General features: G+C 48.5%; 8 protein-coding genes across 8 annotated transcripts; 3 read left to right on the top strand and 5 right to left on the bottom strand.

Moving 5' to 3' along the window:
• Window positions 1-71: 71 nt before the first annotated feature.
• On the top strand, window positions 72-2,209 carry TrAtP1_013324 (uncharacterized protein). Its single transcript, XM_066115866.1, has 4 exons — window positions 72-691; window positions 752-1,069; window positions 1,197-2,015; window positions 2,082-2,209. The coding sequence occupies exons 1-4, from the start codon at window positions 543-545 to the stop codon at window positions 2,146-2,148; spliced, it is 1,353 nt and encodes a 450-aa protein (XP_065967520.1). The 5' UTR covers window positions 72-542; the 3' UTR covers window positions 2,149-2,209.
• Window positions 2,210-4,265: 2,056 nt separating this feature from the next.
• TrAtP1_002367 (uncharacterized protein) lies at window positions 4,266-5,226 on the bottom strand (the record flags this gene model as incomplete). The annotated part of the gene is made up of 2 exons (XM_014085133.1): window positions 4,266-5,132; window positions 5,194-5,226. The coding sequence occupies 2 exons, from the start codon at window positions 5,224-5,226 to the stop codon at window positions 4,266-4,268; spliced, it is 900 nt and encodes a 299-aa protein (XP_013940608.1).
• A 9,990-nt stretch (window positions 5,227-15,216) lies between these two features.
• On the bottom strand, window positions 15,217-15,489 carry TrAtP1_002366 (uncharacterized protein; the record flags this gene model as incomplete). The annotated part of the gene is made up of 1 exon (XM_066111445.1): window positions 15,217-15,489. One exon carries the CDS (start codon window positions 15,487-15,489, stop codon window positions 15,217-15,219), a length of 273 nt encoding a protein of 90 aa, XP_065967519.1.
• A 218-nt stretch (window positions 15,490-15,707) lies between these two features.
• On the bottom strand, window positions 15,708-16,544 carry TrAtP1_002365 (uncharacterized protein; the record flags this gene model as incomplete). The annotated part of the gene is made up of 5 exons (XM_066111444.1): window positions 15,708-15,828; window positions 15,877-15,900; window positions 16,181-16,283; window positions 16,348-16,410; window positions 16,502-16,544. The coding sequence occupies 5 exons, from the start codon at window positions 16,542-16,544 to the stop codon at window positions 15,708-15,710; spliced, it is 354 nt and encodes a 117-aa protein (XP_065967518.1).
• Window positions 16,545-18,591: 2,047 nt separating this feature from the next.
• Window positions 18,592-19,064, top strand: TrAtP1_002364 (uncharacterized protein; the record flags this gene model as incomplete). Its single annotated transcript, XM_066111443.1, has 2 exons — window positions 18,592-18,852; window positions 18,909-19,064. 2 exons carry the CDS (start codon window positions 18,592-18,594, stop codon window positions 19,062-19,064), a joined length of 417 nt encoding a protein of 138 aa, XP_065967517.1.
• A 3,032-nt stretch (window positions 19,065-22,096) lies between these two features.
• TrAtP1_002363 (uncharacterized protein) lies at window positions 22,097-22,294 on the top strand (the record flags this gene model as incomplete). Its single annotated transcript, XM_066111442.1, has 1 exon — window positions 22,097-22,294. One exon carries the CDS (start codon window positions 22,097-22,099, stop codon window positions 22,292-22,294), a length of 198 nt encoding a protein of 65 aa, XP_065967516.1.
• An 11-nt stretch (window positions 22,295-22,305) lies between these two features.
• TrAtP1_002362 (uncharacterized protein) lies at window positions 22,306-22,980 on the bottom strand (the record flags this gene model as incomplete). Its single annotated transcript, XM_066111441.1, has 1 exon — window positions 22,306-22,980. The coding sequence occupies one exon, from the start codon at window positions 22,978-22,980 to the stop codon at window positions 22,306-22,308; it is 675 nt and encodes a 224-aa protein (XP_065967515.1).
• Window positions 22,981-25,103: 2,123 nt separating this feature from the next.
• On the bottom strand, window positions 25,104-25,867 carry TrAtP1_002361 (uncharacterized protein; the record flags this gene model as incomplete). The annotated part of the gene is made up of 3 exons (XM_066111440.1): window positions 25,104-25,379; window positions 25,453-25,701; window positions 25,808-25,867. 3 exons carry the CDS (start codon window positions 25,865-25,867, stop codon window positions 25,104-25,106), a joined length of 585 nt encoding a protein of 194 aa, XP_065967514.1.
• Between the last annotated feature and the right edge of the window lie 822 nt (window positions 25,868-26,689).

Here is a 26,689-nt window from a genome sequence, read left to right as displayed (position 1 = left end):
TTTCTTTCTTTTCTTTCTTTTTTTTTTTTTCTTCAAAAGATAGGAATTGATTTAATCAGGGAAAAAACAAAGGGAGAACAAAATGATGATGCTCTCTAGGTTACTGACTCGGCCTTTCGGTGATTTTACCCCGCTATTGCTTAGCTCTCCGGTACGTACAGACCTGACGGCCCGAGGAAAGCTGTATCCAGGTACCTGCTGGTTATCTTGCCAACGCAAGGCTGTATAGAGATGCTCCAAATCCCCAACGTTCAAAAAATGACATTTTGGCATCTTCTCCGTTTTGTCCTTCAAGCTCTCTGAAAACATTGCCAATTGTCTGTCGAGCGAGCCTTCGTTTGCGAGATAATTTGTTGCTTTCCATGTTCTTGGAAGGCGGCAGAGGGCGCATCTCCAGTGACAAGCAGTAGCCGCCTACATACAACTCCACTCGCTACGACTCAGCATCTACAGCTGTCTGTCCGTCCGACAATTTCGTCTGACCATTTGTCCATTTCTGTTCTTCAATCCATCTCTTACAAGTTCCTCGATTGTCGCCCACAATGCCGCCCGTCCTCCGCAAGGCATCTCTGCCTGCCGCAAAGCGCCTTTACTCTGTTTCAGCCTCAGCAGGTCTCCGCATCAATGCCGACAGGCTGCAAGAAACGATCCACCACACATGCCAATGGGGCGCTGCTCATCGATACGGGAGGTTTGTTGCCTATTAAAATCCTTTCAAATTGAGTTTTTAGATGCTAACAATCGCTCGTAGCGGCCCAACCGAGACGGGCATGTCTCGTCTCTCGCTCTCCGACGATGATGCCCAAGTAAGGCGTTGGTTCGCCGAAGAGACGAAGAAGCTGGGATGCAGCCTCGTTGTCGATGAACTAGGCAACATGTTCGCCAGTAGACGCGGATCTTTGCCAAACCCCACGCCCATGATTGCCATGGGAAGCCATCTGGATACTCAGCCTCGAGGTGGCCGATACGACGGCATTTTGGGCGTCGTCGCTGCTGTTGAGGTCTTGCGGACTCTTGCGGAGAATGGGTACAGCACACATCATGATGTTGGAATCGTCAATTGGACAAAGTATGTGTTTCAGTTCCAGGCAGCAGTATTTCTTTGTTTCCATGAACTGTTTCTCCTCTTTGTCATATCTTCTTTGTTCTACTCTCTTTGTCTCTCTACAGGCCTAACGCAGACGTGTGTTCATCAGTGAAGAAGGCGCCAGGTTTCCCAAATCGATGATGGCATCCGGTGTATGGGCCGGCAAGATCCCTCTCGAACAGGCCTACTCTCTGCCCGACATCTTCGACCCCTCCGTCACCGTCAAGTCCGAGCTGCAAAGACTTGGTTACATCGGAGACGTCGCCTGCTCATCAACCGGATATCCCTTGGGCGCCCATTTCGAGCTACACATCGAGCAAGGCCCGATCCTCCAAGAATCCCGCAAGAAGATTGGCGTCGTCCAGGGTGGCCAGGCCTATCGCTGGTTCACTGTAACCGTCAGTGGCCGCGATGCTCACACGGGGACAACGCCGTTCAAGTCACGCAGCGACCCTCTGCTGGCAGCATCCAAGATGATTGTCTCTTCCAACGCCATTGCAAAGAAGCTCGGCGCCTTGGCATCTACCGGCGTTTTCAAAATCCCTCCGAGTTCCTCCACCAATACCATCGCCTCGAATGTGACTTTTACGCTGGATATCCGCCACCCAGACGACGCTGTAGTCGATGAAGTACAGCGTTTTTGCACCGAGTCCTTCCAAGCCATCGCCAAAGAAGATGGTCATGGCGTGAAAGTCGACATGAGTCTCGATACCGACTCCCCTGCCACGAAATTCGACACGGACTGTATCAAGATGGTGGAAAAGGCGGCGACAAAGCTGGTCGGCGTCGATGGATGGCTTCATATAACGAGTGGAGCGGGCCACGATAGCGTCAATACAAGCAGCCGATGCCCAACGACCATGATCTTTGTTCCCTGCAAAGACGGCGTCAGCCACCACCCAGAGGAATACTGCAGCCCAGAGGACTGGTAAGTTGATTGAGGCTGTTGTTTGGCACGTTAGAAGCTAACTTGTTATTGCCATTCTTCCAACAGCGCCCTAGGAGCCCAGACTCTCCTCGAATCGGTCATCAACTACGACGAGTTCAAAGCAGGCCAATAGTCAGAGAATTTAGTTATTTTAGGAGCGTGCTACTAGGTACTGCTGCTACTGCTGCTACTGCTGCTACTGCTACTACTGCTACTACTGCTACTACTGCTTTAATATGTACCTATTTAGTGGTTGTGCATTTCAATATGTAGACTAGCTGCCTTGTTGTGCTACAGCTGGGGTGTTGGATAATAAGATTGGGGTGCTGGATAACTTCTCCCTTGAAGATAAGAAGGCCGCTGAGGCTGCCACTAAAGTCTCTAGAGACAAGCAAGTTAAATAACATAGGAAACACCAAAAACGGATAAGAATAGACTCCCTTGTTTACACTATTTTCACATGGGACGGCCAGAACCGGTGTTCAGGGGGCTAAACGCCATAGAACCCGTTTATTTGGAAGATAATTACTCTGCGATGGTGGCCTGGTAACACGTCCCTATTTTTACAAAGCCTAGGACACAAAGATTGTAGAGCAGAATTGAGAGGCGACGTGAATGATATACATCAATTAAATAAACTCAGGACCATACACAACTTGCTTTCCATGACCATGAATATACCTGCTGCCCAGAGACCAAGAAGAAAGACATGAGGCCTCGTATTGTCGACCCCCCAATATCAGAAACCAATGCCCATTCGCCTCAACTGATTGTGTTTCTTGTGAAGATGTGAATGAATCATAGAATGAAGGACGCGTCTGGGATCTCTCGTTCCACCGGTAGTCGTGACGATGATGAGGATATTGGTCAACTCGTAGATTTCTTCATGCTTTGCCAGCAGATTGAAAGACGCTGCCTATTGTCGTTGAAAGATGAAAGAGTAGGGGTGGTGTAGAAGTAGAAGAACAGGTGTCAAAATGTGTAAGAGAAGAGAGAGTTGAGGCCTCAATAGACAGAGTGATGTGTCACCGGGTGTGTGATGTCGGACGTCTTGCTTCAAGATAGTGTTGCAAATGCTCGTCTGTCTTGTCTTCTGTCCGAGCTAGGGATATAAGCGCCGATGAGATAATGAAGTGGCAACGAATGGTTGCCACTTCATTATCTCATCGGCGCTGGGCTGCCCTACGCCTTAATGTTTTATCTCGCCAAGTCCAGGCTTGGCTTTGGGCTGTTTTTGTTTGGGAGCTCTGTTTTCGACATGTCTTTGTGGTGCCCTCTCTGTCGTCAGATGCGGACAAGTCCATGGGATACAAGCATGAGAATGCAAGGCAAGCTTTGAAAATGCGGATGATATGAACAATATTCCAGGTTTCGCACTTTGGGGCGCCTGGGTCGGGCGGGGGCGCCCTTGGCAGCCCTGGGTCGTAAAGTGCTATCCCGCCAAGACCAGCGGCGAGAGGGTTGATGTATGACTTGACCCTCCGTGGGTTGTTACGCCGTAAAGTTTTATCACGCCAGAGTGTGGCCGCCAAGTTGCTCCGGCCATGCAAGGCATTTGACTTTTGGAGTGTTGTTGTTGTTGTTGTTGTTGTTGTTGTTGTTGTTGCTGAGCCGCCCTCTTTGGAGTTGAGGCCTCAATAGACCAAACAACGAACTGATAGCTTGTTTCCAATTTGCAACATGGTTAGCAGAGCATCAGAGACATCATTTTAAAAGAGGTACATACTTGGTTCGCCTCCCAGGGTATCTGCAAAGCTTGGTCAACAAGCTGGAGAGCCGTGGTGGGCTCAAGGGTCGTAAAATTCTATCCTGCCGAGCGTTGGAAGATGGCAACGGAGAGTGTTTTTGGGAGGTTCAGTGGGCTGCTAAGAAGTAAATAAATATGTGCGAGCAGGAGCCGAGACACGTGATAGGGTAAAAGGGGTGACTGCTGCAGGACTGCTGCAAGGCTGCTGCACTTCGGATGGTTACAGGTAGCTCAGGCACCCGCAGCAGGTAGGACTTATCCACTGAAGGCACTGTATTGGATAGAAGGCTGTGTTTTCGAGGGAAGTAACTCCTCTTTGAGTCTTGTAACTCCTCATCCATCTATCATGATATGCTAGACAGCACCATCTACGCCGACTGGAGGAGAAATATGCAATGCCATGCCACGAGGCTGGCTCGATCTAGGCAAACAACCGGTCTGTATATATCTCTCTACACTCTATTGAATTGTTCTGTAACGCATACAGAGGACTTGCGCAGCATTTACTGAACCTTTGAAGCAACAAAAGCATCCAACTCCTTCTCAGTCCATAGCTCGAGGCCAAACCGCTCATTCTCCACGTTCGGATACGCGCCGCCATATTTCCCACCAAGCAGGGCTGATCGCAGCAAACGAGGCGCATTCTCCATGTTGAATCCATCCCGAGCAAAGCTTTCAAGGCTCTCCTGCAACTCGACTGCAGAATCCACCTTTGTCTCCGTCCACGCTGGCTCAGGCGGCGAGTGCTTCTTGACCAGCCTCACAAGCTGCGCCTGTGTTACGGTCATGTCATGAATGTAGATGATGCGGTTCTTGGCTCCTTCGGGGTCCTTCAACATGTTTGAGACGGCCTTTCCGATGGAAGCCACGGTAGTGACGCTGAAGGGATTCTCGCCGTTGTCAATTAGATCAACCTTTCTATTGGCATAGTCGAACACGAAAGGAAACGAGAAAATCAGCTCCAAGAAAAGGCCATTGGAGAAGACTGTATACTCGATTTGACCATCTTCCGCCTTCTCAGCCAGATACTGCCGTATTTGCGCTACCGAGATGTGGATTGGGAGATCCTTGGCGCTGGGAATGGTAGACAGGGCGCCAAAGTCTGCTGGTATGAATCGCTTTACGCCCGCTTGGATGGCAGCGTCGATGATGACCTTCTGCTCTGGGATGGCTGTTGAGGTGATGGTACAAATAACCACATCTTTGCCCTTCATGGCATCGGTCAGACTGCTGATCGAAGAGTAATCGACTTCTGCAACATGGACTCCTGAGGGCAGATCTTTGACGGAGGACTCGGAGCGAGTGAACAAGGTGACTTCAAAGCCTTTCTCGAGAAGCTGAGGTAAGATGGCGGAACCGAGCATTCCTTTCTACATATTGTTCGGTTAGTGAGTGGTATGAATAACGCAAAGCATAGATAAAGAAACGTACACCAAGAAGGGCGATGTGCTTGAATGAAGCCATGGCGAGGGATATTTGGTGTCTTGGTAGTAGTTACTTGGAGGAATATTCAAGTTGATATCGGTGGAGAGTGTGGCAGTAAGTTACAAAAATAACGTTGGAGTCGTAACTCTTTTTATATGCTAATCGTTTCTCCTTTTCAGATGCGTACGCCGGCATTATGGCCCCTTTCTCGAAACTCCGCAGACCGAGGCAGCGTCAAAGGTTCGCGTCCATTCAGCACAACGTCCCCTTATTGTGGATAGTCTGATCCAGATTCATGGCGTTGTATGATGTGCTGCCTGATCAGCGGAATGGATCAAAGTCGTTTCAGCCTTCCAAGCGGAGTTTTAGGTGGCGTTGCTAGCGGAAATTGTGCTGGAATCCTTCCTGCGACAGGATGGAGGTAATGTTGTGATCCATCATCAACAAGAGCCAAGGGCTCGGTGACAGTTATTTCTCTATTACTTGGCACAGTTTTGACAATTGCAGGTTCGTCTAGGAACGCCCTGGTATTCGTGGGATGCTGTAATACTGGCTACTGTGTTGACAGATGATGGTTCAGCCATGTAGACAGACAGTCCTGTAATAAAGCGTCTGCTACAATAGCAATTTATACGGTATGTTGGTTCGCCACTATGACAGAGACAAATCTACTGACATTTTCGGCACTTCAAATAGTATTGGGAGATCGATATTCTAATCAGGAAACAATAAGCAGCATATACAATGTCGCAAGCCACTTCTTTACCGATCCATGTCCTAGGCTTATTAAGCGCATCGTCTTGGATAGCGCGTCTGCGTGAGAATACTACGTACAATTCCCACGGCAAGTCAAATCGAGCAGGAGAAAAGCATCGCTGTAACCTGTATGTATAACCCCTCTGTCACTCGCTTTTCGCGATTTCATACTACCCAAGTCAAAGTTGCATGTGCCACTCCCATTGGCGGGGCAGCGCACAGTCTCCCGCATTCTCCGCAAAACTCCGCCACGATTCGTCCATCTAAAGCCGTTTCAATGGCAGGCGACATATCATATCTATGTATATGCGGGAAGAATTCTGCGTACAGTCGCTTTGCTTTGGGTCTTGCTCTTCCAAGCCGTGGCTGGAGATGGGACTTTAAAGCGAGAAGGATCAGGCCACAAGACTCCGCAGCCGGTAGTTGTTCAGCTAGCCATGAAAGAAGATGCCGGATCACGTTGAATGCTCGCCATCAAACCATTCAACCTCAATTGGTCTTGACTAAATAGGTATTGCCACAAAATTCGAGTCATTCCGAAAAATATCCCGACGACCTCTCTTGCGGTCTTTTTCTATATACTTTCTCTTGCAGGGCCGCAGTCTGCTCGTCTCTAGTCCAGGTCTTCTCCTTCTTCTTCTTCAAATTCTGATTTCCAGTCACCTTTGCTTGGTCGCATTTAAGCTTTGGTTCCTTGGCATTCAAGCTTGACCTCTTTGTTCTTTTGCTTTTCCCTCGTCATCTCTTTCGCGATTCCTCGCATGGCCTCTCCCCATGTATCTTCTCTTATTAGGAACCAGTCTATAATCACTTTCGAGAAACGTTTTCAGCTTCGTTGTCGATTGATTATGCTGGCAGCGACGGCATTTACTTTGGTTGACTGTAAGCAGTGATTATCATCGGTACTACTGCAGGACTGTGCCAAACCAGCAGCAAACGCCATTAGACTTTGCCAATCTTACTTCAGCAAGTATTTCTCTCAGCCTTGAACCCTATATATATATACTGCTTTGTCCACGCCGCTATTATTCAGGGACAAAATCCTACACGTTAGATGTAGTGTTTCCAAAGACTGGACTGCGTCCTTGGGCAGGCTAAAGAAGACGAGTCTCATCTTCAGCGCTCTAAAATTTATATCAGGACTGCGGTATCCGTCGGTGGGCAAATGATACCGCTAGACGCGATATCTGTGGCTGAGAAAAGTAAAACACCAATTCTAGCAAACTTGCGGCGCTTTACAACAGCATGAAGCCTGTATAGGTAGCCGTGTGGCGCTGCTTATCAGAAATCCTAGGCCCAGCATTTGCCTCAAACAAGTATTCCCTCTGTGCACTATGATGAATGAGTATCATCAAGCTAAACTTGCTGTTCAACCATGCTGAAGCTACGCGACACAATTGTTGTATCTACATCGACGTCGGCATTGTTAACGAATTTGAATTGGTGCATGAAAAGTAATTGCAAGATAGTGATGGTGTGATGGTGGTTTTGTGAATAGCTTCAATTTGACTATATAACAATTTCTTTTCACCTCCACGTGTTTCTATATATCCTTTGAATAAGCCAGACACTAGCTTTCCGCACTTTCCTTATAGGGAATCCGCCGGTTTCCATGAGGATATGCCATCGGTGACTTGGGCGTAGTGGTGAGGTATACGCCAGCTGGTGCGTCTTGCTTGGCTGTTGGATACTTTCAAGCAGTGTTGAGAAGTGAGTCTGGCTGATGTATCTTTGAGTTTGAATATGACCTCTAAAAAGAAAACCCCTGTCTAGGTTGGATCTTTTACTGTGGTCTAAACGCTGTTCCTTGCTATTACTCTCGTCGTCTTTGAGATAGAGTGGTCTATCAATGGCACATGTTTTTTAAATTCCAGTCGTTTCTCTCCCGTATGAATTGTCGCACCAGTTGTTTGTAGATTCCAATTGTGACCTCGTTGTCTTCGGGAGAGGGTTGTATCAAGATGTGCTCGACGTTTGCGATGTCGACAATCCAGGAGGTCCGCACCCTTGTGAATTTCTCAATAGTTTCGACATCTTCGTCATCTATTCCTCCATCTTCGTCTTGTGTTTCGGTGTTCGCGATGGTATTTTCTCGGTGTTATTTCGCCCCCATTTAAGAGAGCCGCCATATAAACATCTAGAGACGTGAGTGTAGCTCACTGCTTCAAATTGCGTGAGCTGAGCTGATGAAGCTGCTTGCATGAAGCATGTTCCATGTCTTGGAAGGCTGTCAGGCTTTCAGCCTGGCTCTTATCAAACATGGCTCGAAGCCGCTTTGCGAAGGTACCACCGGAGTCAATTGCCAGCCTTCCTCGATCAACAAGGTGACTTCAAACGATCCCGTTGACCTTGATCAAATCGGCTGACAACGATCAAACAAGGCGGCTTCGATCAAACTAGGCGAGTGGCTTTGCTTGCCCCTATGAACGCTTCTAGCGGGCATCATACTTGAAACCTCAAGGCGATCATTCTGAACAAGGTTGCTGCGATTGCCGTCGATGGTGTGTGTTGGGGGACACCTGCTCCGACGTCCCCAAGGAAGGAGGGACGAGGAGAGCCTCCGACCCTATATGATAGCCTTAGACATATCATAATAAAGCAAGCTTTTTGACTCCCACACATCGTGTCCTACTAACGTGTAGTTGTAGGCTATGATCAGGATTTGGCTTCTCTCATCTACGACGACCACCTCGTCCCGTCTGTTGTTGGATATCCCAGGCAGTGCCATGAAGCAGTGATGAAAGACTCTCCGTCGGCAATATCTGTCGGGCCGTGCTCATTCAAGGCTACACCTTGGCGTTTCCATGTACCCATCGAGGGATACCGATTGCTTTCGGATTTGCTTTGATGGAAAAGAAATGTCGACAAGCCACCATTGTTGGAGGACACCTGCCTCGACATCGTCCCTGGAAGGCAGGAGATCCCGAGCCCCCGAGAAGACTATAAAGATACACACCCCCTTAGATAGTTTAGATAGAAGAATCAAGCCTTTTGATTCCACTACGTGCCCTACGCTCCATCTTGTAGGCCACGTCTTAGGATCCGGCTCACGCATCGACCCCCCCTCATCCCACGATATGGTAGCAATTGCTGTACCATCAGGGTCGACTAAAGTGTTGTCAACGACCAACCGAACGCCTTGAGACCTTAGTCCTTGTGATTAACTCACGACTGTGCCGCCTCTGCAAACGATGCTATGCCCAGAAAAGAACGAAAGCCCGCACCACCACGACAAGCCAACGGGCGTTTGGCGTTTTCTTCCCAACAAGATAATGAGCTCCCTGCAACGGACCCCTCGTCCCACGACAACTATAACTACTAGCCACAGGTTGAAATAGTCAGTGGCGATTGGTCCAAATCCTGCCAAATTGCAGTTTTCACCGCCTATAATGTACTAGGAACATTGTTTTTTGGTGTTGTTGCGCTCGCAAACGTAGTACTCCGGAAGCTCTGAGGCTTTGAGTTCCATAAAAGTGAAGAAAGAGAGGAAAAGGAAAGAAAGAAGAAGAGGAAAGAAAAGCCCACTCTCCTCTGAGCAGTTTTGCTTGCCACTTGTACGCTTCTAGCGGGTATCAAGCTTGTATTCGAGTGCCCGTTTTCCTTTTCCGCGTCTTCTTCCAGGTCTTCCATTTTGGTCCATATCAACTCCATCTTGCTGCCTCTCTTGCGTTCTCAATTCTTTTGACGGTGGCGCCCATTTCGTCGAGTCTTGGATGATGGATAAGTCTCCACGGCTTCTACCACACTATGTCTACTATTGTAAGAATGGTTATATAGTAGAAGGACAAAAATGATCGCGGAGTGACTGGGTGTAGTCCAGCAGTGTTTGGTGGTGTCTTTGTGGCTCTGAAGTGAGGTGTTTTGGCTCTGCACCCGGGCATCCAGCTTTCTCACATATTGCTTCAGCACTTTCACCTCTTGGAGCGTGGATACATGTGCTGTGGTTGCTGTTCCGAGCTTGATTGTTTTGGGTCCTTGTGCCGCGAAGTTCTCGAATCAGTTGTCTGTAGTAGTTGGTGACGGTGTCGGCACACCCAGTGTGTGGTAGTTGGGTCTGTGTTTGACGTGTCCTTTGTCTTCGGTTTCTTTGTCTGCATGGCGGTGAGACGATTCTGATATTCTGTGACTTCTTTATCCCGTAGCGCTTTCTTGCGTGCGTTCTGCGCGTGGCATTGTTGGACTTTTTGCTCATGGTAGTTGGTATTCCCCATGACTGGGGTGGATGGTGTCACAAAAGGGGAATATTGAGAGATAAAGCGGCCATAAGTTTAGGAAAGAGAAAGCGAAATATAACAAGGCCTGTTCGATTTGGGGAGATAACTACTACCTCCAAATAACCGAGAGGAAATATGGAAATGTTTCAATAACTCCAGATAGGCAGAACGTGTCCCTGGAATTCCCGAATGTCCAGCAGATGATAAGCAAATCAGGGACACTTTTGTGAAAAATGATCAAAAGATCAAGAGTTGTTGTGAGATGGGCAAGGTAAATGGACTAGGCGAGATTCCGTATTTCCCCATGAGGATGCTCAGATGCTAGGCCCAGCAACAGCAGAGAAGATTATGCTCTGCTCTCCCCGAGGACAGTGCCTTGGTATTCGTCTAAAGTAGAGTGCCAGCCAATCCTTGCTGAAATAGTGGCTTACTACTTTGACTCGTAAGGTTCTATCCAAGCCTTCAAACTAATATTTCGGTCGAATCTCGGAGTATTGTGCGGTGGTTATGGTAGAAGAGATATCAGTGCCTGCTTTATCCAAGGAAAACGGAATAGAACATGAAACTTACCGTCGCCGATTATGACCTGTCGTCTTGCCTCCAAGCATATGCGTGAAGAGACCTCTTTTGAATGACATGGCGGTACTGTGAATAAACGAAAAGGAGAAGATAAGGCGGCAATGTCAGTGGGCGCCAAACGGCATCAGCTTGATAGCAAGGGGTACTCACGATGTTAAATGGGGCTAGGCACCTTGTAAGGGAGAGACTTGGAGCGACCGCGAATGTCGTCTTAGGAATTAGGTTAGTATGGCTGGGTCGTAAAGCTCTATTCCGCCAGTCTTAGGGCGGAGACTTAGAGCGGCCACCGATGAATTAGTCCCGAAGGCGCAATGTATTAGCAAGCGATTTTATGAAAAGGATAGCGTAGGCAGGCAATCAATAAAGGCACGGGAGAACTTACTCTGGGTCATCTTCTTCTACTCTTCGGGCTTGGGTTAGCCTGGAGATGGCGGGCTGCAAACATAGAATGGCAGTCTGAAGTCGCGCCCACTTGGCGACTGAAATACCGTATATCCCATCGGTTGGTGGTTTTCCATCATTGAAGACTGGGATACTTGTGTCGTGGCTGAAGAATTCGCGCCATCGCTGATGCTCGTAAATACTAGAGTATTCCTAGCCACCTCTCTCTTTGGTGTTGATATGTTAAACAACATAATTGGAGAGCGGCTAGGAATACTCCAGTATTCATGAGCATCAGCGGTAGCGTGAACCCTTCAGCCACGACACAAGCATCCCAGTCCCCAATGATGGAAAACCACCAACTGATCAGATATACAATATTTAAGCTTAAACTAACCCATCCTCCCAAAGGATTAAACTCCGCTTCGCGTGGGTCATATCTTGCGAACTGGACTTTTTAATCCCTTATTCGAGTTCAATGAGATGTGGCGAACCATCATAACCGGTCGATCGTAGGCTACGAAACGGCAAAAGCTGTCAATGATGAGCGTAAGCATGATTTTGTTCTCTTTTCAGGGCATCAGCTCAGGCAGTTGCGCCAGGTGCTTCTTCTCGGCGGCCGTCACTCCCCGGATCATGTCCTTGGGCATGTTTGGCCGGCCGCGAGTAGCGTCTTGAACGTTGGGTTGGGTCGTAAAGCTCTATCCCGCCAGGGCTCCATTGACAGGTAAAGCATGTCTCAAAAGAGAACTGATCCGTGGCTGATGCATATTTTTCGGGTTAGCTGATATGAACATGCCGAGGATTTGGTGGCCGCAGGGGGCGTTGGGTCGTAAAGTTCTATCTCCCCAAGCTGTCGTAGGGCAAAGCTTTATGATTACTCCCATACTCAGCGTCTAGCAGCAGTATCTTCGGAAGTTAGCATCAATGTGAAAAAACATCCAGTTGACAGAGCTAATCCTGAGATGGAACTCACTCAGTAGAGAGAATTACCTCGGTGGCCAATTCTGATATCTCTACGGCTTGCGCTTGCCATGAGAGGATTTCTCTTGCTGTTCTCTAGGCTAGCTAGCACTCGAATCCAGAGCAATAAATAAAGCTTGTTGTTGCAGCTGCTGGGTAGTTGCATTTTTCGCCACTTCAAACTGATAGGCGACAGCCTTGTCGAGATTCAGAGGAGGGGCGGCATTGCGTAGCCCAAGATGTTCTCTGAGAGGAGTATTAAGAAACTCGGCGCCCGAGGGCCGCTTGGTCGTAACGTTCTATCACCAAGCTGTCATTGGGTCGTAAAGTTCTATCTCGCCAAGGACAGAAAGAAAATTACGATTGAGAGAACTGTCGCCCTCCAGAAATCCTGGGCCCTGGGTAGTGGTCATTTCCACCAGCCTCGAGGCTCTCAGTTTCGTTGACCATCATTGTTGCGGAAAGGAGCTTGGTGTGCTGCCTCGTAATCTGACGAAGCCGCCTCCATTGACCCGTCTTCGAGGCTGGTGTCGACTGTGATAGACCTCCGAGGTTCAAATTCAGAGCCCCTCTTGGACATGCAGAAAAAGGGGAAGAAGCCTGAGCCATCAAGACAGCCAACGGCCGATTCCTACCAACGAGGATCACGAACGCGCGTCCCGCGACAAGAAAGGAATGGACCGAGCTCTTTGGTTATCCTGAAAGTGGAGGTTTTTTTGTGTGTGCTTTAGAGAGACGAAGAGTCTTCTGAGCTGCTGTGTCGTAATGTTCTATCCTCCGAGCTGTTTTATGGTAGAGGCTGATGTGTGAACTGATACGTAATGCCCGGAGACAGTAGCTGCGTTAAGGGGACCAGGGATCAGTGTATTCATCATTGATGTGAAAGATGACTTTGACTGAGAGAGTCGATGCCCCCTCCAGATAGGAAGTCAACGAACTTGAGTGAGGATTGTAAAATCCTATCCCGCCTAGAGTGAATACGGATTCTGAGCGCCAGGTGGTATAACTGCGTCAAAGGAACGTCGGAATTCAGCATTTATGTAACCGAAAATTCTTAGAGCTTCCCCTCCCCGACGGAGTAAACAAGCTTGGCCGAGGGTCGTAAAATTCTATCCTGCCGTCGCAAAATAGTCCAGCGGGTGGTAACTGGTTCCCAGCCTGTCAAGGAATTAGCGGAGGCATACTACTATCGACTACCTGTACAGGCTGTTTACCTCGAAGCTGTATCTGGCCACAGTAGGCCAGCGGATCGTAAGGTTCTATCGCTCCCCTTTTCTCTCTCTGATTCGCTTTTTCGTATGCCTAAAAGGTCGGTTGATCAGTGACTAGACTTTTCACAAATTTCTACAGCTCCAAATTACTCACGTCTTCCATCTAATCAAGAACTTAGGTATCAACCAGATGATCTTGATCGAGCCAGATAAATTCGACTCCGTACACGCGTCTTCCCAAGCGCTCGAAGTGAGGTTTGCTCGGCGGATGTTGAGAAGAAGAGGAGTGACAGATGGAGATAGGATAGGCAGATGGAGAGACTGGCGGACGAAGAGAGTAGCAGACGAAGAGACTGTGCACAAACGAAGGGCAAAGGCAGTCGATGGAAATATCGCGACGAGGCTGCCAACTTCAGAGAAATAACGAAATCTGATGCATCCAGAAACTTCAAGGTCAGTTAGAGGAGAAACAAGGTGGGGGCTGGGTACATACTCCTCGTGTAATATCTCTGACAAAGAAAACAAAGCAGCTCAGATCTTTGAGGAATGAAGGCGTGCAGCTGGTGGCTGCGGACGCGTAACAAAGGAGGCGTGCAGGCAGCAGAGACGAAACACTGAGTGATCAAAGGAAAACAGGAAGAAGAGAAGAAAAAGAAGTTGACAGTGCTGGGTAGGTAGGCAACGTAAAAGTTAGATGGAGAGAAGCAGCCTCTTTCAAGCAAAATGTGAAGAAAGGAAGAAGTGATCACGAGATGGTTGGGACACCGTGCAGCAGTCCATCACCCAAGCAGGTACAAAGGCTGGTAGCAACAAGGAAGGGAAGAAGGCCTGATATACTAAAATATTTCAATGCCTATCAGGGTCGTAAGGTTCTATCCATTTAGCCGAGTGGATAGAACCTTCGACCTTGCTTTTATTTTTCCCAAAACAGGGAAGGGTAGAAAGATTTATATACTAAAGCTTTCCAACGCCTATCATACGCCTTAATGTTTTATCCATAGCCAAGTGGGTAAAGCATTAAGGCGTATTTTTGTGCCTCCAGTCACTGAGCAGGTATATTGTAGGGGCCCGGGTTCAATTCCCTGTTCGAGGAAGCTCACTCCCTCAAGGGTCGAGAGAGATCCCTTTTTTTGCCGTTTGTAGGGAGGCGAGTTGGCGTTATCACGTAGCTAGAATGTCATGGTAGGAATATCAGTGGCAGACTTAGATATCAAAATTGAAATGAGATCCGTAGGACACGTATTTTGATGCGAAATCGGTGGTCAAAGATTGTTGTTGGATTCCTGTAACGATCTGGCAGCAGGCGAAGTGGTGGTGGGTGGCGAGCCTACAGGAGGAGAACAGCCAGCTCAGTTTTCGACATTTTGCCAAGGACCCTTTTTGAAAAGAAATCATAGAAATATCTAGGACTTATTTCCCCTACGAGTAAATATCTTGCCGTTTTATCATGTATTTGTGGCGGATACGTGGACATTGCAGCAAAGTGCAGCAGAGCCGACTGGAGGCGCAGGCTCAAAATCACCCGCAAGTTTTTCACAGTATTCAATTACGAATTTCAGTGCACGCTTTTTGTAAATATCACTGGAAATCATTGCTAAAACTACGAAACTCTCATCTATGTCACTTATTTCTATCATTTTGACTTGTGCTTCCATTCGCAGCGAATTACTCTTACGTAGGGAAACGGACTTCAACATATTACCCAGACGCGTGCGCATGGGACGAACCATCACCGCTTGTAATAGAGAACACTGCGAGGTAAAATAAACACAGGGTTTCTCAATGGCTCGAGTGCTCATTTAATATACTATTCTGAGAGCTGAGGCTCATTCGTTGCACATTGCATCTTCCATATTTGCCCCAACGCAAGTTCGACACCCGTCAATGATCTCCCTGCTTCTGTCGGTCAACTTGACAAGATCAGATCAGTCGCAACAAACTTTGAATATCCTGTCCAGCTTCCAACACCTTCTCTGATGCACCAATGCTTTCAGCGACCTCTGTCTCCCTCTGGCAAGCCGATCATGCCTTGGGTCGTAAGGTCTATCCCGCCCGGGGGGGTGTCTGCTAGGCTTTGGTTCTTCTGCCTCAATGATGATGAAGACATAGCCAGGAAATGAGATACCATGCCTTTCAAGAGTACCCACAAAGTTGATCATGATCTGATCCAATGTCTGGCCGCCAGTAAAGTTGACCATGATCTGATCCAATGTTTGGCGGCCAATCCAAAAGCAGATGTTAGTAACATCTGCGTTAAGAGCCAGACCAATGCATGCCTCGCTGGCCGAGATTATTGGAGAGTCTCAGCGAAGTGTACGTTCCTTTGTGAACTTCAATAACACCTGAGCAATTGAAATTCCCGAATGATTGGGTGCCATTCTCCATTGCTTGAGGAAACTTGTGTCGTAAGGCTTCATCACTGTCGTAAAGGCCACCTACACTCGAGTTGATTGAGATAAGGGTCCCTTTGCAGCTGAAGATCTCCGACGCTCTTCATGATGTCACTCTTGCGAACGTTTGGACGAGTGACAGCGATCCTGATGGTTTTAGCAACAGTCAACTCCAAGAATAGAAGGTGAACTCACATGATGAATGATAGAAAGCTGATGCTGAATTAGTCATAGGAGACAATTCTGCGCATCAGGGCTCAGCCAATGAGCGTTTCCAATACCAGCTAGCTCTCATAGGGCCAACGCTTCCAAGAAGTAGCACCGCATTTCTGCGTGCTGATGCGGAGACATTGGCTTGAAAGAGGCCGTTGGGTCGTAAGATTCTATCACGGGATAGAGTGACGTTTCTGAGAAGATTACTAGGTGCGATATAGGTCCTCTGATCGATGGAAATGTCCGTACAGGTAGATCGACTATCCCTTGCGTTAAAGGGTCAAACTGAATAGGCTCTTTTGCCCCCCGGCGTTTCTTCGATGATTTGCTGCGTGATTGGGCCGAAGAAACACCAGAGGGCGGGCAGTCGAGCCCAGGCTTTGGTGTGCCTAGAGAGGCGTCAGTAGGAATGGTCATGGGTTGGAGATTTGCAGCCTTTGACAGGATACTGACTTTTGCTCAGCTGCCAGAGCCAGAGCCCGTTTTGGGCGCGTTTCGTGTGTTTTTTTTGTTGTTCTGTAGTTGTTTTTGATGTTTTGTTTTTGTTTTTTTGGCGGGTAGAGTGTTGTGTTTGTGGAAGAAGATGGGTGATGGGAAATTTGGTTACTCTGCTGGCAGTTGGCACGGTTCGCAGGCAAGGAAGGGGTCATGTGATGGTCCTCTCCTGCATGATACAGAGTACTGCATGCGCTGAAATCCGTTTGTTACGACTCAGTGGGGCATAAAGAGCCTGTATTCGTCAGTCCAGGCGTCATATGGGAGTGTTGGGCTCGGCACGTCTCGAGAATCAGAAGATTTCTTTACGCTGCCAATCGATCATCCAAAATTGAAACACTGGTATTTTTGTACAACACGTAGGATTGTGCAACAGACATCAAGAATTAGTGCCCGAGTATACATATATAGATATATTGCTAGAGAAAATATTTGAAGTTTCGCGGACTCCTTGCTTGGCAGATACAGAATCAAGCCAATATCCATTGACGGAACATATATACACAGTGACACTGGAAGACGACTTTTGTGTCTTTTGCGTACCTATTCATCAAAGCGAAAGACCACTGAAAAATTTTACTACTCTAATTTTTCAGAGGCGCGTTGGCTTTCGGCAAGCCAGTGCTTGACGCTGCTTCATACCCTGCACTTGGCGAAGAATCTACATATCGAGACATTGTTCTATATATGAGCGCTAAGAGAATAAAATGTCATGGTAGAGTTCAAACTATCGCAGAATTTGATAGAAAATAAGTCAGAGGCATAGAATACACGATCGAATTCTTGGCTGTAGTCATATCGCCGAGATGTGATCCGTATCAAGCGGTGCAAACGAGTACGTCAATAGCCGTGCGTAGAGCCATTTTTCATTGGCACGTATCTGACTGTATCTCGGGGCCACCATTTGCGAAGATCTTTATAAATTATTGTCATTAGTCGTAGTTATACTGTAGTAGGTCGAACACTAGTGTAACTCCTCAATATGTACAAGTCCTAGGAGTATGTAGCGTATCGCTGCTACGTGATGCGTTTCGGGGACTTTGACGCGCTGAGCTAGCATAATCACACGACGATCATTAAAATGACTCAGCGCCACCAAAGGCTGACGGGCGCGATTCTAGTCAGGTACAGGGTTTTCCTAAAATTCTACCGTAGTGCAGATTTCTCTATAGCTGCACTAACTACTTGGCATATCGCGAATATCTACGATCCGCAAAGAGCGCCATATGGCGACATGGCTGGGGCGGTATTGGAGACTACGCGCTACCTTTAATCCTAGCTATTTTGCTTAGCATCATAGTGGAAACGCCATGATATCTACATCTCAGCGGGATCTTGATCGGTGCCCGCAAAATAAGCTCTGGCTTTCGGCAGAGGGGCAAGTGCGGTTCTCTTTTCTCAGCGTCTAACGATATAGGGTGATGCAATAATCTCCACCGATTTGTAGAGAAAAAAAAATGAATTTGCTATACAGAGGGTGAAGCATTGGCAAGGTTCGGAGAGAACATGATGCCCTCGCCACGAGAATCACCCCACCCAAACCAAATACTATGCGCTACAGAGACTTTTTTTTCTTCGGGTTCGAAGAGTAATTAAGACCAATGAAGATCTTGAAGCTAGAAAAGAATCCAAGTGTTCGACGTGTTATTGTTAAACCCACTCATTCTATGGTGAACCTTCTGGGAAACCTTCTCTTCGTTTTCTTTGAGGGTATTGCTGTGGATCTCGAACGAGGAAACCTAGTCACGCACGCAGTTCGCCACCAAATCTAACAAACAGGCGTCTTTAATCCTAACTCTACAGCTGTTATCTGACTATCTCGTACAGATTAATTAACTCTCGAAAATACTAGTGGCTGGTGACTCTATTTCGCCCAAAAGTCAACACCAGGCGCGGCAGCATTTTAGGCTTCGTCGAAGTGGAAAAGGTAACATGAACACGGAAAGATTACGTAGACAGCTCGTGTAAGTATACCAACAAAAAAAAAAAAACCTAAAGTCAATTTCTGGAGAGTGGGCTCTTCGCAATGATGTACCTCGAGCTGTGTATATAAAGGTGACGCAGTCCCTCCAAAACCCGTCCTCTCCTACCAACAGAATATAGTACCAAGCTGACGAGGAGGCTCTGAAGTCAGTTCCCTCTTCCCTACAACACATAATCCAGCTCAGCAATAACCACATTTACTTCGTCTTCCTCTTCAAAATGCGCTTCACTCAAATCATCGCCGCTGCCGTGCTCGCAGCTCCCCTCGCCTTGGCGGTTCCGGTCTCGACTCCTGTTACCCCTGCCACCGCTGATCTCAACTCTGATCTCACTACCAGCCTTCACTATGTCGCCGCTCTCCGGCAGATAAAGGAAAAGTACCCCGAACTCGCCCAAGAGGATGCCAACATTGCAGCCCGGGGCTATCTTGAGGCTGTTGGTGTACAACGCGCTGGCGGTTTCTCTAACAGCACTGCTTTGGTATGGTTGACATCTTTGGAACTTTGAAAGCAAACGGCCCATTAACGCATAAGCAGGCTGAGCGTGATATGAACAAGAGAGGATGCTGCAGTAATTGCGACGACTGCTTCGGTGCCATCTTCACACTCGGCGCTTGCTGCATTCCGGGAGGGTGGCGTTGGAAGACTGTAATGGTCCCGATTCCAACAGCCACTTCTAAAGTAATACTCTGAAGAGCTATTTTTTGCCATCTCTTTTCTATTTCTTTTGTCTCTGCTTTTGCAGTATCGGTTCTTCCTCTACGGCGATTATTGGCCCGTCTATGATGCTTTCCTATGTGAAAGTTCTGGTAGCAGAATCATGAAGCTTCAAGTATTGTATTAGGGCAATATAGCAAGGTAATACTCGTGGCCGCGGTTAGGAGTGTGCAGGATCTTTTGGCTTTAGACCGTAATAATTTGAGTATATAGGTGTATAATTGAATAAAGTATATTCTTTGGGAATGATAATCCGTACTTTCAATTCCATGAGCAGGTCTAGATATGGAGTGTTGAAACGATTCGAGATAGGTGCATGTATGGAGCCTTGAAGCGATGGAAGCTGTTTCTAAAAGTTGTGCTGAATGCGAGCGACAGAATTTGGCAGAAATATGAAATCTTCAAAATAGGAGAGTAGAGACCATGAAAGAGAGCGGCGTTTATAATTGTGAGGCCTGAGTGGTAGCATCAAGCTGATCTTGCACTTCATCAGCGCAAACAGCTGAGGCTGGTAAGCAGCACGCAGGAAAACGTCACACCGGACAGAAAGGCTCAATATAGAAAGATCCTACGATGCGTACAAAGCTTGCAGCCAGCCAACGCCCGATAATTCGTCATCGCTAGACACCTCCCCAGCTTTGTATATACATTTGCCCCAAGAATATTCATCCATCCAAAGCTTTCGCGCTCCTCACATCATGATTTGGTCTTAAGTGATCCCAGATTGTGTGTGTAGGAACACCATATGGGAATGTGTAATTAAACCACAAATACAAATGAAACCCAGCGAGTGCCAATCAAAGGTCGAATAGAAATGATCAGGAACAGCAGATCGGGAATCTTGTTGTGCTACAAAGAGAGATCATCAGCATTGGGCAGCCACATCATGTACAATTGACCCCTTACTGGTGAAGCTGGGCCTCAATAGACCACTGCGACATTGCTTTTCCCAAGTTTGACATGGCTTTTCCGCAAATGGCAAAGTTTGGTGTGGTACCGTCCCTTGTTTTATATTAACGACCATACGTATCTAGATGCCTAAACACGCGCGCCCTGTGGAAGCAATAGGTTCGAAGGAGCCAGTTTCCGTCTTAATCACCTCCACGTTGCCTTGTCCCTTCGAGACGGGCCTAGCTAGACAGCAACCTCATCAACTAAAAGCCGGCGAGAGCCTGAAGAGGATCGCAGAGGCCTATCCAAGCATTGACCAGATAAGATGGACTGGTATCCTGGACGAGTCGGCGTGAATCAAGTATTACCTAGCTACTCGGCGCCTACTCTATCGGGGTCTCACAATAAGTTTGGTCGGCCGCGGCGCTTCCCGGCACCGGTAGAAGTGGATTGGCAATCACACGTTTCTCGTGATGAAGGGAAGATGGCAGGTCTTACAGCTGTGGAATAGCTGCTGCTACAGGGCTGATAGGCCTTGAGCGTTGTATCGTCACAGGCCGAAGCTTGCTTTGGGGAGCCGTTATCAGGCCCCCGCGGCTTACATACGAACTTAGCTGTAAAGGAAGGTATTTATTTTCTGTAGAAAAAAAAATTACTAGATACCTAATGTTGAAGCTGTAGATTATGTTGAAGCTGTTTGTTTTTGGTGTTTTTAGTGTCATAACATATCCTCGGCCGCATGCCTTATGCCTTCCTCCATTGCCTCCTATGCGTAATGCCAACGACGGCGTTGTCTATTGAATTTGATGTCATTTTGGCCGGTGCTGTTGACGGTGGTGGCAGCGTTTGACGACGCTGACGCCCATTGGCAGGGAGACGGCATCATGGGCAGCCCGGGCTTCGTCAAAGGTTTCAAATTGAATCTCAAATAACGACTCCATAATCGGCGGCATTGATGTGGAAAGCCGTGTTGTAAATAGCTTCAATTTGACATACACATCTTGGTCAAAGCTTACGCATAGAGGATGACAGTTGTCTTTTTTCCTATGCGAAACACTAACAAAATGCGACATCGGCCACTCAGCCACAGGACTCCGCTTTGAAAAGGGGCCTGTTACAGAAACGCGGGGGCCTGAACGGCGGACATCAGCATCACCAAGGCTCTGTTGTTGTTTTTCTTCCAAATTGTCAGAGTAGCGATTGCAGTGGCTTGTGCTGTTGCTGTTGTCTTATCAAAAGTGGCAGCAGCTGTTGTAGTGGTAGGCGTTATTGTTAGTGGTTTGTTTTCGATTGTCTCCCAAAGGTTAGCCTATTCAAAAGCAATTTGCCATGCTGGTCTCTAATCTCTGTAGTTGTCACCTTTGCTGGTGAGCTGCGGAAGGCATGAAGGGTTAAGCTTGAAGGCAAATGAATTTGAGTTAGATATGATGATCTGGATGCTTGGTGAGCTTCAGGTAAACAGTGACGCGTGACGGTGCTGTGGTGTTGTGGCGTGACGTGACGCGATGAATAGCTTGTAGCTTTAAGCGGAGCAGATAAGTAGAGCGAATGTGTTCGTGATCTCAGTTGAGAGCGCGAGGGCTGATAACCTGTTAGGAGAGGCACAGATGAACGCAATGTGATTGTATTGTGATGAAGCTAGGTTTCAACTAGCTAGGTACATGTGGGCACGGCCCTATATATGATAGGCTGATGGATCCTTCCCCCGATAGGACCCGACCTGCATCGAGACCAGGGGAGTTGTTTCCAACACTGATAACGGCTCCCTTGCTTTGTTATGTGTTAACAGGGCCCAGATGGCCTGAGTGTTGTGTTTCTGCAAGCTGAACCGACTGTCTTATGCGATGAACACGTATAAAGCCTGCTAGACGCCTAGCCACTGCGTCACAGGGGCCTAAGCGCCATATTGTAGGAAGCCTGTGGGAAGTGGAAAAACTTTCGAGTTCTGAAGTGACTCGGATGTCTTTTGAATGGGGCATTGTACCTGTGGTTGGATGAACAGATCGATTGTCATGGATCGGCGAAGCTGCTGGCTGCGTTATGCTGGAGTCGCAGGGCTCCATCCCGCTAAAGAAGACATCGTCAACTGGCCTCGGCCTCAATAGACCTATGTCGAGATGGACGACTCGAGCAGCTCCAGCTCCAGCTTAAGCGAGAGCAGCAGTAGCGAGAGCGAGAGCGAAAGCGAGGACGAGAAGTCTGCCCTGGGCAAGAAGAATCTGAAGCGCAAGGCGCCTCCCAGCTCGAGCTCCGACTCCAGCTCGGACTCGGACTCAAGTTCTGATTCAGACTCTGACGACGACAAGAAGCCTTAGGCCAAGAAGCCTTAAGCAAAGAAGCAAAAAGTCAAGGCTAAGCCAACCCCAAGCTCTAATCCCGACTCGGACTCGGACTCTGAGAGCAAGTCTTCCAGCTCGGAGGAGAGCTCTTCAGACGAGAGCTCCAGCTCAGAAGAAGACTCCAGCTCCGATGAAAGCTCCGACAGCAAGTCTAAAGTCGACGCCAAGGAAGCCGCCAAAGTCCCCCTTCCCGACTCCGACTCCGACTCATCATCCTCACCCTCAGACTCTGATTCAGACTCCGACTCCGACTCGGACAAGAAGCTCAAGGTCAATGGCGTAGCCAAGCTGCCAAAGAGCGGATGGAGAAGACTCCATTGCGACTGTTTTAGTGCTTCCTCGACTCCTTCAGACTCGCTGCCACGGGGCGTCTCTTGAAAATATTGGCGATCCCAAGTAGACACGGGAGGCAAAAGTCCAATCACACGAGTGGGCTGTGGCACAAATTTCCATATCTTGATTCGTATCTCTGGTGGGAGATGCCGAAAGAGCGGAAACTCGGTGATGGGCAGCCTGTTATTGTTTCCGTCACTGCGTCGCGTTACCCGCCCTTCCGAATGAAAAGGGAGCAATGTCGTAATGTTTATCCCGCCAGGATCAAAACCGGCCTCGGCCTCAAAAGACCTCCTGCCACGGCTATGGTGTAGCCAAGGGCTCACCATGACACCCTTATCCTCGTACTTATGGAGATCAACAGCACCCTGGCCTCGGCCTCAATAGACCTCCTGCCATGGTGCTGGAAAATGATTCGAATTCTTCCATCCAAGCACGATGCCCTGAAAATGGGCTACGTCGTGAAGGTCGCCAGAGCTGCAGAGGATCTGAGATGAGGATACTTGGCGTGATCTGTGGCAGCTGTTTGGCGTGGACGAGAAGAGGTTAGAAAATGGATAAGATTGCGCCTCGGTATTGGCTGCTGTGTTGGAAGAGAGGGCGAGTTGCTACCGAGAGTCGACCGGCACGGGTCTCTGCAGTGCTTTCTTGAAACAGCCGTGGAGCAGCGCGAGTGTGGCCGTAGAGGTGAAATGCGGTTGAGCTCATGGATCGAAGGCTGGTCTCGATTTCGGCCAGATTGCCCAGTTCAGCAGCAGGGAGGTTGACGGGGAGATGGGTTCGATGGCGACTTGTAGAGATTTCGTCTACGCAGGCCCGTCATTAGCTGCTAGCTTCAGAAGTCAAGATGGGAGTAAGCACATACCTGTATCAGTCTGCTGATGCTGCAGCGCCTGCTGGACGGTGGGAGGGCAGCGTTTGAATGGGCTGCGCCATGCCAGGATCGCAAAGTTCTATCACGCCAAAGTATATGCAGAGATCGCCAGACTGGCCTCGGCGTCAATAGACCTCCTGCCAGGAGACATTTCTCAACCCGTGCCGTAAAGGTTCATCGCGTCAAGACCACCGGGCTGCAATGGATCGGAGGTGAAAATTCAGTGAGGCCATGATGGAACTGATGATGTTTGGGCTGCAGCGGATCTGAGATGAAGATCCTTGGCGTGATCCGCGGCTGCAAAAGTGAAATTCAATCAAGGTTGTTCCTCGGGGGATGGATGGAGCTCGTTGCAAAGAGCGCAGCAGATTGGCGTCAAATACTATGTCGATTTCCAGCTCAGGATCCCACGAGCAGAGACGGAAGCCATTGCCAATGTCATTTTCACTCACGCCCGGCGAATCAACCCAGGCTTCCAAATGGTAATTGTTAGCAGCTACCGGCAAGGCAAGCTAGAGAGCGGCGACGTTAATGTGATTATAAGCCACCCCGACGAAGCTCAAACGCTCAACGTTGTGAAAAGGCTGATTTACATCCTAGAGAAGAGCTCTTTCATCAAGCATACTTTGAGTGTTTGGACGCGAAATAGTAATCGTGAACAAGCCCCTCTGCCATAGCGTGATCAAGATCGCTCTGCTGGGTCAGGATTTGATACCCTAGACAAGGCAAGGGTAGTTTGGCAAGAGCCGAGAGACGGCAGAGAACATGGAGGCCCTCATTAGCTGGTCAAGGCTCTTACTTTGGAGTGGCCACTCATTTCCTGGCATCTCTTACCCCTGGCGAGAGGTTCCATGTTGCTGTTCGCCAGTCAAAGGCATTCCATCTCCCTACAGATGCAGAAAACACTCCTCTTATCTTGATTGGCGTTGGCTCTGGCCTCGCACCCTTCAGGGTTTCCAACTAGCTCTTCTGTCTGGTCGGCGCGTTTTGCTGTTAGATGGCGAATCACTACCCAACTAGCTATCGGTAAAATCCCAGATGTCTTTTCGTGGGGGGCGCCAACTCTCATCTCGGCTCATGAGCTGGCGTTGCAGGAGACACAATCAGGCAAAGGCTTGGGCAATGTTGCGGTAAAGAGCACAGGAGAGCGTGTTGAAAGCAATTGAAGCGATGATCCTCGCCCAACGACCAGGCAAGGCCACATCAGCTCAGCGTGCTTGTATCTTCTCGCTGGCATTGAAGCTGCATGAGTGCCTACACCCCTTTTTTTCCGAGCCTGTGTGCGAGTATGTACACGTATGCAGTGACATGCCTTTGCCGAGAGTTTCCAGCGGCGATGCAGCCACCTAGTGATTGTCTCCAGGGATCATGAATGTACGGTAGCGAATCAAATCGTGTGGATTCTTTTTCTTCAATCATGATGTACACCGTTGTATGATGTCTAATACATCCATATAGACAGTTATCAAGGTATCAAGGCACAGATGTAGGTGCATCGCTCGTCAATAACGGAGAACTGCGACGAATAATAGACGCGGGGGACGGCCGTCAGTCGATTTGACTGATTTCCCATACAAATTACTTTTGCGGAAAGTGCGAAAAGGGAAGATGGACAAGAACAAGCTTCGTCCAGTGAATGAGCCACAAGGTTCTATCCCACCCATCAGGGCTACGAAGGCGGTTGGTTGATGGGTATGCCTTCTTGAGCAGGCCGTAAGTTGACAGATTTGGAACCTCTTGCTGTAGTGGATGGAAGCACACGCTGCAATGTTCGACCACTGCCTGGAAGCCAGAGTCTTCCAGGAACTTGGGTGGTGAGCCACTACGAAGGTGGTCGACAACCGCTGGCAAGTCCTCAGAACAAGTTAAAGAGGGTGTCGAAAGAATGAGTAAGTTGCGCGTGTATGTAGGGCTGGCCGAAGAAAACCCAAGCGTTTGTTTCAGAGAAACAAGGGAAGACAGAATAAGATAGAGAAAAAGGAGAAGGATTCTCGAGAGCAAGGTCCATGGCATCAATGGTCTCAGGCTGCATGCCGTAGGTGGCAAGCCAATCCAACTCAGCAGGGTACAGAGGGAAATCATTAGTCATGATCCAAGTGCCCTCATGTGGAGGCGTGGAGACGGTATAGGTCAGGGTGGTAGACGGAGTAGAGACGCTGGCCAGAGGAGGAGTGTGCTAGGCGACAGAGCCGTTCTAGCCAGGGCCTTCTTGCCGTTGGTCTTAGTGCGGACATAGGTCCAGCTGTGGGCCTTTTCCATGTGCTGCTTGCAGTTTAACTCACGCTTCGACTTGTAGGGGCAGGAGGGGCATTAGAGTGCTTGTCGTTGATGTGACGGTCCATCTCCTTCTCGGTGGGCCAGCCATAATCGTGGTACTTGCAAGTGGAAAAGGGGCTTTTCCAGAGACGAGAGTGAGTCTTCTCGTGCTTGGTGAGGAAGAAAGAAGAAGAAGAAAAGAGAGAAAAGAAGAGAGAGGAAGAAGCGGTAGGGGAGAAAGGGAGGAAAGAGAGGAAAAGAGAGTAACAGAGAAGAACAAGGAGAGGTGAAAATAGAAGACAAGGAAGAAGAGAGAAGAAGAGAGGGGAATCTAGGAGAAGTAAAGAGGCGGAGTTGAAATGATGCATGCAAGAGATCCGTAGCAAGAGCAGGACTACAGCGAGTAGTCACAGTTGAGATTGCTCGCGATGTAGCTGACGGACCATTGATCCCTGAGAAATTATGCAGTGCAGATATCGGGGTGATAGGCTGAGAACAAGTAGAGAGTGCCGAAGGAATGAATAAGCTGTACGTGGGGCTAGCAGAAGAGAAGCCCAAGCTTTTGTCGCAGGGGGGAGAAGAATAGGAAGAGAAGAGGAGAGAAGAATCTGCGAAAGGCCAACAGGCAGAGTCGGAATGATGTGTGTAAGAGGTGCGTGGGAATAGCAGGACTACAGAGAGTGGCCGCAGTTGAGATTGCTCGCAATGTTGCTGATGTCGATTTCAGCAACCACCATTGTGCTCTTCAAAATTGCGTGGTGTTGGTCCTGGAGAATCATGAGTTAGACCTTTGTCTCTAGTGGTTTTTGGTGCAAGCAAGACTTACCATACCGCTGGATGGATCGGGTTATATGGCCTGAGGAGGGCGAGTCCAAGACGGCAAGGCCCAGGTGTCTTGAGTGACGATG

Source organism: Trichoderma atroviride, chromosome 1 (genome assembly GCF_020647795.1).
Source record: "Trichoderma atroviride chromosome 1, complete sequence".
In the NCBI taxonomy this organism is placed as follows: domain Eukaryota; kingdom Fungi; phylum Ascomycota; class Sordariomycetes; order Hypocreales; family Hypocreaceae; genus Trichoderma; species Trichoderma atroviride.
Note: the sequence above shows the minus strand (reverse complement) of the source record. Positions and strands in the feature narration are given on the sequence as shown.